General features: G+C 34.7%; 1 protein-coding gene across 5 annotated transcripts in view; it reads right to left on the bottom strand.

Moving 5' to 3' along the window:
- Positions 1 to 3,531: 3,531 nt before the first annotated feature.
- ZDHHC17 (zDHHC palmitoyltransferase 17) overlaps positions 3,532 to 12,636 on the bottom strand; it is an 84,555-nt gene continuing 75,450 nt past the window's right edge. For all 5 annotated transcript variants that reach the window (XM_081060784.1, XM_081060785.1, XM_081060787.1 and 2 more), the window contains 4 exons: positions 12,060 to 12,143; positions 10,695 to 10,852; positions 9,941 to 10,035; positions 3,532 to 6,415 (listed from right to left, as the gene is read on the bottom strand). In XM_081060784.1, the coding sequence (XP_080916910.1) occupies positions 6,277 to 6,415; positions 9,941 to 10,035; positions 10,695 to 10,852; positions 12,060 to 12,143 (476 nt within the window). In that variant the 3' untranslated portion in view covers positions 3,532 to 6,276. The remainder of the gene's footprint in view (positions 6,416 to 9,940; positions 10,036 to 10,694; positions 10,853 to 12,059; positions 12,144 to 12,636) is intronic.

Genomic DNA, 12,636 nt, shown 5'->3' with positions numbered 1-12,636 from the left:
GCAACCTCGGTGACTAATTTTTAACTAACAGAATCTGATGGACAAGCTTAGGTTAAAAAAAAAGACAATACAGATTCCGCCTGCTTTTCTCTTAGGATGTTTATGCTTAGAACTCAGTCGCCATGCTCCAAGGAAGCCCAGACTACAAGGGAAGCCACACGTGGTATTACAGCCATAGCCTCAGCTGAGATCTCCCCCAACAGCCTATATCAACCATCAGACAGACATGTGAGTGAGTGAGTGAACCTTCAATTATTCTAGTCCCCCGTTTTTGAACCATCCCAGCCAACACCAAGTAGAGCAACATGAGTCCTGACCAAATTGCAGAACTGAACAAAAATACCATTTTAAGTCACTAAATTTGGGGGTGGTTTGAGGCAGCAATAGATAACCAGAATGTTATATATATTAACCTGTTCCCCACACAGCCAACATTTCCCACACTTACTCTGCCTCCCACGTTGTATCAGAGATGCTAGTAGATGTCCTAGAGGAAAATACTCTATGAAGTTGCCACGTGCCTGATAATTTGAGATTTCTGCCTGACAAACAATTTAGACATCCATTCATAATTAAAATTATTCTTAATTTGGGAGCCATGACAAAACAGCTACTCTAAAATTGTCATGTTTCCAGTGGTTTCAGGGGTGGAGAAGGGAATTTGGCTTTGGGCAGACTCTTCTGGGAGGAATTACTTTCATTTGGATGTAAATTGACAGGGTAGCCCCAAAGTAATCCAAATGTGATATTAAACTGCTGCATGGTAAATACATATTTTTATTTCTAAAAATGACCCATTTGGGATATTTTCACCCCTTGTGATTTTGGTGTATTTATGGGACTGCTAGCAACTCTGGTTCCAAATGCCTTCTGATTAAGTTGAGGGAGTGCTGCAGCTGTCATCCCGCTCTCTGTATACATTCCTGTAGATTCACAGTGTGCTCGAGCATGTTGAAGGCCTTGAGACCCTATGGTTGAAGAGTCTGCTTTAATTTGAAAAACTTACACTAAATCAGTTGTCTATGGAACCAGTAACATCTTAAGGAACGCTGGGCAATGTTGGTCTGGACCACTGGTTCCCAAACTTTTTATCTCAGGACCCCTTAACTTTCTTAGATTATTCAGGATGCCAAAGAGCTTTAGTTTATGAGTTGTTTCTACCAATATTTTCTACATTAGAAATTAAACAAAATTAAACATACACACACACACACACACTCTGACTTCTACTTATAGACAAGTTGAACAAGATTTATCCTGTCACTTGACATGAAAAATTAAGGTTTTTGTGACACTGGACAACAGGAGTTATGGGGAAAATGAGGTGTCTTAGGATGAGCAGTTTACTGCTCTGAGTTTCCACACTATCATACAAGGTGGGAGAACACACTATAGAAAGCACCCTGAATTTAAGGAGATAAAGCTGCAAGTCCAGGACTAAGGTGGCCAGAGTTGAGGGACTAGAGAGAGCTGCACAAAGAACTCAAGAAATATGCAGAGCACCGCCCAACCCCCACTTTGCACGTCTTCAGCTGAGTTCTGACAACACACACACACACACACACACACACACACGTGAGGTGACTACCCAAGACCATGGAAGAAACCCATCTAAAAGACAGGGACATGGAGCTGGGAAGAGTGCCTGTTCTCATCAGTGAGACTGGGAAACATGATTCATGGGGCTCGGATGGAGTACACATCTTCAGTGATGGGGAATTACCCCTACACTGACCACCGCTCTGGTCCTACCTAACAAATCTTGGTTAACAGCAAAACCTGAAAGGATCAGTTTCCAAATAACTGCATCCTAGAATAAAGCTCTGGAATTTTTATAGGAATACAAAAATATCCAGCACTCAGTTCATAGTATCTGGCATCATCATGTCACCAAAAATTAGCAGGTATGCAAAGAAGCAGGAATATGATCCGTAATGAGGAAGGGAAAAAAAAATCTATCCAAACCAACCAAGACCTGACAGAAATGTGAAAATCAGCAGATAAGGATATTAAAACAGTTCATTATAACTGTACTCCATATTTTCAAGAAGTGCAAATATGGAAGATATAAAAATGGTCCAAATCAAATGCTGCAGGTGAAAACTATAATGTTAGAGATAAAAACTAAACTGAATGGTATTAACACAGTACAGAAAAAATTTAAGTGAACTTAAAAGCATAAAAGCTATCCAAAATAAACACTGGGGAAAAAAGAATTTAAAAAATTATTAGTGAGCTGTCGGACAATCTCAAGTGGCCTAACGTGTAACTGGCGTTTCTTGAAAGGGGGAAGGAAAAATATTTGAGGAAATATAACTGAAACCATTTACAAATTTGATGAAAACTATAAATATACAGATCCAAGCAGCAGCAGTAGCAATGAGGCTTTCTGAGGCTTTGGAAGGAAACAGTGCCTCTCTCTCAGTACTAGAAACATTGCTGTCTATTTAAAAAGGATTTTTCCATCCAAGTAAAGGTCTGATGCCAGATATTCTGGTAAAATTTGAGCAAAACATTCACACTCCAAAGGCAAAGAATTTTCTGAGATATGGCTGTTTTCATTATTTGTACCTAGCTGACCATGATCAGTGTTCCACTTGGGATTACAGATTTTCCTATTTTAATAGTCACATCAAGGTATTTAATAGGAAACTCTTATACCAAGAACTTTAAGGTTTTGAAACTGAAGGCTGACTTTCTGACAAGAAGCTAAGATTTCTAGTTCTGGTATGTAACACTCGTTCCCAATTAGCTCTACAAACTCTTAGACCCAGACGTCCATATCACAGGTACACTCTATCAATCTGGGAAGGATTTGGGGTGGGGAGTGGGGGACACATAAACAAGTGAATAATGAAGGAAAGTACCTAAATGGAATGAAAACTGATGGCTTGCTGTGGAATTTGCTTTACTTTACATACTTGTTCACACTACTATTACTTGAGCTCTACATAGCTCTGGAGGCATTATTTTCAATATTAAAATTATGACTATTAATTATGAAATAATTAATCCACTATGAAAATATTTAATACTACTGGGTTCTCAATTAAACCATAAACAACCATGTGAACAATAGGAAAGTGTTCATACATAAGTTTTCCTTTGTAAAATTTCCAAATGAAGCTTTCTTTGTCATGCATAGCTTCTCAGGTAACTAATATCAATGTTTGGTAGGTTTCATTTTTCGGTATTTTACTAGTGTCTTTAGACATATTAATATTTAAAACTTGGAGATTCATACAGTGCTTGAGGATCCTAATTAACTCCATGGAATCCAAAATTCTTACAGAAAAATGTATTCTCTTTATTAAAAAAATATTAATTACATTAACACACACACAAATACACACAATATTGTTTTAGAATTACCCCATCTTTTACTTTTGCAAATTTCTACAGTCTTGTAACTTGAATCCTAGTTGACCCAGATATAAATATATAGAATAAGCTTTTCATATCATAGGTACCACTACGAATGTTTCATCAATTTCTTGAAGTGAATCGAGCGAAATAACAAACAAGCACACATTTAAGAGTCAATATTTATTCTGATTAATATTTTACAAAATTTTGACAGGTTTAATTTATGTAAGGAGAGCTAATTTATTAAACACTTTACAGGTTTTCCTTTCCACAGAGTAACACGGTAAGTAGCAAAATAATACTTGGCACAGTTATAAATAAAATATAAAATAAAAATATCCATAGCTTAAGTATAATGATGCTGTTTTATGCCTATTAATTTGAAATAAATTCCCAGGGACAACAAAAATATAAGGGGAAGAAAAACAAAACAAAATAAACAAAAAAACCTCCAAAGAAGAAAATCAAGTTCAGGGCTGAGAAATACGTTCCTATTTACTAAATGTATCCAATTAAGCCGATGTGAACTATTCCCCAAAAGATCACCTTCATACACAACTTAAGAACTGGGTTAAGCTGGTTCCACACACAAAACCTACAAAATAATTAAACAGAGGGTACGCTGCTGCATTGCTGGCTCCTGACCATCTGACCATTTCTGAGTTATACATTTCACTGGTACTATGGATGGTTAGTACTAAAGCATTAACATTGCTAATATTTCCCATGTAATTATACATCTAGAGGTTTTTAATTTCTATTTAACTGAAAGACTTATCGTTTGCACTGAAAAGAATATTGTACCACAAAGAAAGAACATGGTAACAATACTCTTATTGAAACTGAGAAAACCACCATTGTATTTGCCTGTTAATAAAAATGTATTCAATAAAAATTGCAACAGAGTCTTCATGTGAAGTGGCTCAAAATACAAAAAAATTAAAAGAAACGTTTAGCCTTTTATAAATAACTTTGAATTTAAAATTTATCTAAATTTTCCCCCAATTAGTAGTCAAAACTAGCAGACATTTGTAAAGTTAACCAGTTTTTTACACTCTATGACAAAATGGCACAATGCTATTGCCACCCCACACCCAATTCTTCCCTTTTCAAAAATAAAGTACGTATGCCAATTTTCTAATATTAAAACACTCACATATACTACAGGTAATCTTTTTGATGTGTGACTTACGGTCAAAGAAACTACTATATAAAAATGGTACTTGGAAATACTGAACATCAACTATATACATTTTCACTGCTCCTCTTACTAAGGCAAGGGGCGGGTGTACCACTAGATTGCTTTTATACCTGTAATCTGCCTTTTACAGGGAATACTAATTTTACCAAGCATCAGACATGCAGTGAACTTGCAGGGTATAATGCCTATTAACAGCAATATTGAACATCACTAGAAGCTCATTAGTTATCTCCCCTTTTTTTTGGTTGGATAAAATGAAATGAGCAGCTTTAAACACACTAACACATACAGACACAAAGTGAAAACTATTTGATAAATTATTTATATACAGATACACAATCTTTACACTGGTCTAGGATCTGTCATCGTCTGACCACCCTTTTCCCACCCTCCCCCAGCCCATCCCTCTCATAGGTTTCTCACAGGTTGCTCGAACCACAGTTTGCTACAGCACTTAAGAGGACTAAACCAAGTCTCAGTCTGTAAACAATATTTATGGAAGCAGTGACTAATAGTTCACCATGAGTATGAAAATGCTGCAACCAAAATTCATCAGTGCATCACGTTTAACAAAATCTTTCTGACATTGTTTCAAACAGCATTAACAAATTTCAAAACATTCAAAATTGAGAAAATTAAAATAATCTAGGGATTAAATTCATTCTGATAGGTCATATTTTTAAAACCAGAATATACCATTAGCTTTTCTTTTACTCACATGTGCTATGTACAGAGATCATGCTCCATCTTTAGCCAAATTCCATTATTTTGTCTACAATTTATTTTTCTCAGAATTTTAAAAGTAGATCCATTTATCTCTATTACTGAGAATTTTGCAATAACTTATTTGTTCTGCCTTTTCTTGAAAATACCTCAACTCTTAAAAATTGGACTGTTTGCACATCAAATTAAATTCTAATTTATGCTTCACTGGATAGTATGTATTAGCATACATTCTATGAGGTGTATCATGCACTTAGTAGGGCTTTAAAGTTTGAACAAAATAACGTGACTTACTATACTCATGCAAGTGCTTTAATATCAGACCATGAAACCTCAGAGCAAGGTTACTAATTATTTCACTGAACTAGCAATGTATCAGCACTGCAACAGCTGATAGCAATAAAATATTGTTAGCACATTTTTTGTGAACATTATTTTCTCGTGCCTTTGAGGACACATTATAGGATCCCTAAGAAAACCACATGATTTTCATTAAAGTATTTACATGTACATTCTAAAACGTACATAATGCTAGTCTGAATCAATTTAAGACAACCGTCGTGGAATTAAATGCAATACTATTAGTAGATTGCATCATAAAATTTAGCCATATACCATAAATTTAGCTTTAGCTAGACCCTAACATTTCTGATTAGTATACCATGTTCATCAACAGAGTAAGTTCACTCGTCTCGTGAAAAATGTTATGAGAACAAAACCAAAAAGTTGAGTATGTTGTGAATTCCCACATTAAGAACCATTAAAATTCTTTTAAAGATCTTTACCTTTCCCAGAAGTGGCAGTGTGTTCTGTCCATGTTCACTTTTGTTAATAAAAGTGTTGGAAAAAAGACTGTAAAATTCACTGTTAGCCCTACATATAGCATGCTGTTGTTCAAAGGATGTGGATTCGAGTGTGAGAGAGACACGGACAGACACAATTTTCAGGCACCACTCAGCAATATGCTTCATAAGATAAAGATGTTGCTACACGAGCTGGTACCCAGATCCTGATATTTGGTCATATTCTATTGTATACTGCCTGGTCCAGTCCACGATAACAGGACGAAAGAGGCCACAGCATCGAAATTCAAAGAAGTCTATAATATTCCTTATACATCCATGGCTAACAACCCCACCAAAAAAAAAAAAAAAAAGAGAGAGAGAAAGAAAAAGAGAAAGTTCATTAGGACAATGATTTAATATATCAGTTTAATATAATTTTGGTGTTATATATTTTTCTAAACTTAAAAACTCAGGTTACTTGCTAGAAAGAACTTGTTTATAACTCTACAAAATATATATGCATTCATGTTTCTTCACAGCTTGGCCAACCCTGGTTTTTCTTTTCTCTTGCTAATTTAATCGGTTCCACAATTACATTTTAAAGTTATTCAAATTTGTATTTCATTCTTGTGTCATATGTACTTTTTGATAAAAACTTCCTTGATAGATGACTTCGGAAAGTAACAAACTACATTCAAAATTGAGAAAATAAATGACAAAATAATTACAAATAACAGTGAATCTGGCAGTGTAGTGTACCTGAGAGTAACACCTTAAAAAAGGAAATGTCCAGGATAAGTTCAGGGAATTTTAGGACTTCAAGAACACCTTTGGAAAAGTAATCAGTTTATATCTTATGTAATTATTATGCCTATGGGAGAATCCTCAAAACTACCCTATTGACTCTTATTTTGCTTTCTGTTAAAGGTTTGCTTGCTTTCCACAAGTATGCAATAATTGATAGTACTGCAAAAGCTTGAAGTTGGTAGGCAAGTGGCTTGAGTAAAACTCCAAGTTTTAAATATTTCATATAATTAGGAAACCACTATTTCTTAGCATCAAACCGAATTCAAATTTTCAAAATGTACATATAAAGAATAGGACAGTCTCTCAATAAATGGTGTTGAGGAAACTGGACAACCACATGCAAAAGAATGAAACCCCATACACAAAAATCAACTCAAAGTGGATTAAAGTCTTGAATATAAGACCTGAAAACATAAAACTCCTAGAAGAAAGCATAGACAGGAAGCCCCCTGACATGGTCTTGGTGATGATGTTTTGAATCTAACACCAAAAGCAAAAGCAACAAAAGCAAAAATAAACAAGTGGGACACATCAAACTAAAAAGCTTCTGCACATGGGCAGCTGGGTGGTTCAGTTGGTTAGAGTGCGAGCTCTGAACAATAGGCTTGCCGGTTCGATTCCCACATGGGCCAGTGAGCTGTGCCCTCCACAACTGGACTCAAGACAACTAGATTCAAGACAACAAGATGCCGCTGAACTTCTGGAGGGGCAGCCAGATGGCTCAGTTGGTTAGAGCGCCAGCTCTCAACAACAAGGTTGCCAGTTCAATTCCCACATGGGATGGTGGGATGTAACCCCTGCAACTAAAGATTGAAAACGGCAACTGGACCTGGAGCTGAGCTGTACCCTCTACAACTAGACTGAAGGACAACGACTTGGAAGTGATGGGCCCTGGAAAACCACACTGGCCCCCAATATTCCCCAATACAATTTTTAAAAAAATAAAAATAAATAGAAATAAAAAGTTTCTGCACAGAAAAGGAAACCATCAACAAAATGAAAAGGCAACCTACTGAATGGGAGAAAATATTTGAAAATCATATATCTGATAAGCGACTCATGTCCAAAATATATAAAGAACTCCTACAACTCAATAGCAAAAAAAAAAAACAAAACCACAAACAATCTGAGTAAAAAATGGGCAGGAGATCTGAATCGATATTTTTTCCAAAGACATACGAATGACCATCAGGTACATGAAAAGATGATGAAGATCACTAATCATGTGAGAAATGCAAATCAAAACCACAATGAGATATCACCTCACACCTTTTAGAATGACTGTTATCAAAAACACTAGGTGAAAAGGTGAAGGGATTAAGAAGAACAAATTGGTTGTTTCACAGTAGACATGGGGATGTAGGGTATAGAATAAGGAATATAGTCAATTATACTGTGTCAGATGGGTACTAGATTTGTTGGGGTGATCACTTTGTAAATTATATAAATGTCCAATGACTATGTTGTACAGCTGAAACTAATATAATATGGTATGTCAACTGTGATTGAAAAATTTTAAAAATTATTTTAAATGTGAAAAAAACAGAATCAAAGAGAGGAATGCAGCTTGACAATAGCTACGCCAAACAATCACAAGGGAAGTTAAAACAGTTCCAGAACAAAATTCTTGCTTCAACAAATGACTCTTAAGAAAGGAGTGGAAGTATATCAACTCTACTTGAATAAATTATTTAAAAAATTAAAGAAAAAAGACTAGAAATAACAAATGTTGGTGAGGATGTGGTAAAAAGGGAACTTTCATGCACTGTTGGTGGGATTGTACATTAGTACAGTCACTATGGAAAACATCATGGAGGTTCGCAAAAGATTAAAAATACAACTACTGTATGCTACAGCAATTCCACTCCTGGGTATTTATCCAAAGAAAACAAAAATACTAACTCGAAAAGATAAGTGTACCACCATGTTCACTGCAACATTATTTACAACAGCCAAGATATGGAGAGCACCTGAGTGTCCATTGATGAATGAATGGATAAAGATGTAGTATGTATACATACGACACATACACACATACTGGAATATTAAGTCATAAAAAAGAAGGAAATAATGCTATTTGTGACAACATAGATGGACACTGAGGGCATTAGGCTAAGTGAAATAAGTCAGAGAAAAGCAAACACCATATGATCTCATTTATATGTGGAATCTAAACAAACAAAAACGAAGCTCATAGATAGAGAACATAGTATCGTGGTTGCCAGAGGTAGAGGGTGTGAGGTGGGCGAAAAGGGTGATGGGGGTCAAAAGGTACAGACTTCCAGTTATAAAATAAGTAAGTCATGGGTATGTAATATACAACATCATGACTATAGTTAATAATATTGTGTTGCATATTTGAAAGCTGCTAGGAAGTAGATCTTAAAAGTTCTTATCACAAGAAACAAATTTTCTTTATGTATGGTGACAGATGTTAACTAGACTTATTGCGGTGATCATTTTGCAATGTATACACAAATATCGAATCATTATGTTGTATACCTGATATTAATATGTCAGTTACACCTCAATTTAAAAAATATAAAACTATGTGTGTTGGAATCTTTGTGTCATTCAGAGGGGAAATAAAATAATTTGCACTGAAAAGTAGCTGCCCTAGGTCTGGAAATTTCTCTAAGAATTTCAACTGAATGTAATTTTAAAAATCTTATTTCACTTTTCTGGATATTCTTTTTTTAATGAAAATTTGTAAATTGATGGAAAGGTTGAACAAATACTAAATGTTAGGTCAATAAAGTTTGAATTGTGCAATTAAGAAAAAAATAGTATCACAAATTTATCAACAGTTAATGTGATGAATTCTAAAGTTATGGTAAACTAACCAATGCTATATCTGGCAGAAATCCAGAATTCAGTAGGATTTATAAGCTATTTTACATATTATGAAGTAAAAGAAATATTTCCTGTTTAATATTCTATTGCCATACCTAAAGAAAACACTTCTTTTTGATGTAGTCACTGGATAATTGCTGAGTTTGGTTTAGTAAGGAACTTTACATGCCAAAGGAAAATATTAAATTTATAAATATGTACGTACTTGAATGGGCTTTCAATAGATGTTGTTGTGACTTTAAAGTGCTTGTATCTTCTGGCATTCATTCTTTCATTTGTAGTAATACCTAAACATGATATCTAGGAGACAAGGGAAAGCAAACCATTAACTCTCTGAATATTTTATGTAAAAGTTAATTCTCAAGAGGACCAGGATGGAGAGAAAAATTATGAAGCCTGTTTTCCATCAGGAGATCATGAAACCAGTTTACATGATATTTTGAATCCACAAAAAGTAGCTAGTTAAATGGGGGTAAAATATCTAAAAACAGGTAACTTGGCATTGTGCATGTGGGGAGGTGGACACGATATACATAGGACACCTCTCCATCAGCCCCTGTAAGAATGAGTTTTTTTTTAAAAAAATCCTTAAATTGAAAGACTCAAATAGATATTTGTGGGTAATAAAACATTAGTATTATTAATATTAAAAAGAAAATAAAATTAATGGCATCATCGGTCTAAGCTCACGATTATATCCAATTGGATGTATTTGAATCAGGAAAACCAGAAATAAAAAGTTCTGTCAAGAGTAGTATTCAGAGCCAAAATTTCGTACTGTAAGGAGGAGGAGGAGAGGAAGCAGGAAAGAGAAAGGTAGGAAAGAAAGGTAAATTAAAATTTTAATCCCTGAAAAGTAAGAGTGGTTAGAAAGGGAACAGATTATCTTTTAAGCAAGGAGCGCATTTTATAACTTTTCAATTAGCACACCAAAGAATGAATAATGTACTTGTGCATACCTGGTACATCTGACACATGAGTAATACAGCCACCCACATGAAATGAAAAATACTGTTCAGGAACATCCAAAACATCCAAGGTGAACAAGTGGCGATTTGAGTAATATATGTCCAAAATCCATCCTTGGTGTAAGTGGTCTCACAGTGGAGTCCCCAGTCTAAAATCAGAACAGAAGTGCTCACATTTACTCAGTAATCATCCAAGTGCCCCATGTAGGTATTTGTGGTAGGCACCAGTTAAAAGAACAGTATCCAAGAGGTTAGCTTTAATAAGTGACATTCAATGCAAATTTTTTTATACTCTGAAATAATCTCATTATATATTAGTGGGAAGAACATATCAAAGATAACAATAGAAAAAGCAGCCAATCTTAACAAAAAATTGTACTATAACAATAGTTTTTATTTGATGGGTATTCCATACATAAGTTTGAGGATGTAGTCTCCTTTTTCATTAGAGCAATAACAGAGATTATTCTTCCAGGACTTATTTTTAAGCTAGGATAATACATCTTTATGCTAAGTACCACCAAATCCTAAAGCACAGTAACTAATATATTCATTTAAACTCTTTCTGAATTATGATCTCAATGCAATAAAAACCCATCATTTCATCTAAGATACTCAGCCCATATGATCAAATGAATGACAACATATTTTTAAAAGAGTAACTTCTAATACCTTTTAATAGGCAATACTTATTCACTAATAGGCAATACTTATTATACCTGAGTCTTCAAAATGTTTCAAGTTCTGTGCAAACTAAAGTGCAACTATATTTTCCCAAGTGTTTGGTAAGAAAAAGCAACTAGCACAATCATAAAAATCTATAAACTACCAGAGTAAAGCAAGCAAGTGATGTGAAAAATGTTGGTGTATTTTACCCAGAAGCTTTTCACAGTCTATAAAGTCAACACATTTTTCAGGGTACACATGTATTAAAAGGTACAGTGGTACCTTGGTTTTCGAACATAATCCACGTGTTCTGAAACGTTCGAAAACAGCCGACAGCTAGGCCTCAGGATCTTGCACTCAGAAGCTGTGTGACATGTTTGACTTCTGAGTCATGTTCAAAAACCGAAACATTTATTTCCAGGGTTACGGTGTTCATAAACCAAAATGATCGTCAATGGAGATGTTCGAAAATTGAGGTACTACTGTACTTAACTGATCATTCTGTTGCTTATACTGTATGTTGAACATATTTGATAGTTCTATTATCTATTTTCCTTATGCTTCATTGCAGTGAGGTGCCCCAAACCATAATTTTTAGTTAAGACTTTTGTCGTATTTTTTGTCAATACGGTAAGCATGAGTATGCAAATGTTTGTGTTTTAAGAATAGTAAAAAACTAATTGTACTCACAAGAAATACAACCATAAATCATCCAGCAGATCATAAAAAGCAGGAAGAATAAGTAGCCCATAAAGTATCTATGGTTGCCTGCACCTAAAGAACAATACAGAAGCAAATTTTTTCAGCTATGAAAAAAACAACTGGAAATCCACCGGAAAGGGTTGGGTGCAGTTGGGGAGATTGTCATGAAAGGTGTAATAGAACTTGGACAGTATCACATACATTAATTATTTTAGAAAATGTTCTTCAAGAAAATAAATGTTTTAATAACAGTCTTAAAATAAGTATTCTTACAAATTATACATACACGTGATGAGACTGCAATGATATTCATTCCAAAGGCAAAAGAGTCCCAGTGAATCAAATAAATCAGTATTGTGCGCTTTAATCCTACTGTTTACCCATTTTAGCTTTACTTTTATAAACATTATAATCCAATTTTTCAAAGGCTTCTGTCCAACACAGTCACACAGTCTTTGTAATGTTTCCCTGCTGTCACGTCTTAAAATTCCCAGGGCCATCTCTCAGATCACTTAGTTCATCTCAGAACACACCATTCTTGAATGCAGAGGTATGTGCAGTTTTT

This window comes from Rhinolophus hipposideros, assembly GCF_964194185.1.
Source record: "Rhinolophus hipposideros genome assembly, chromosome: 9".
Taxonomy (NCBI): domain Eukaryota; kingdom Metazoa; phylum Chordata; class Mammalia; order Chiroptera; family Rhinolophidae; genus Rhinolophus; species Rhinolophus hipposideros.
Note: the sequence above shows the minus strand (reverse complement) of the source record. Positions and strands in the feature narration are given on the sequence as shown.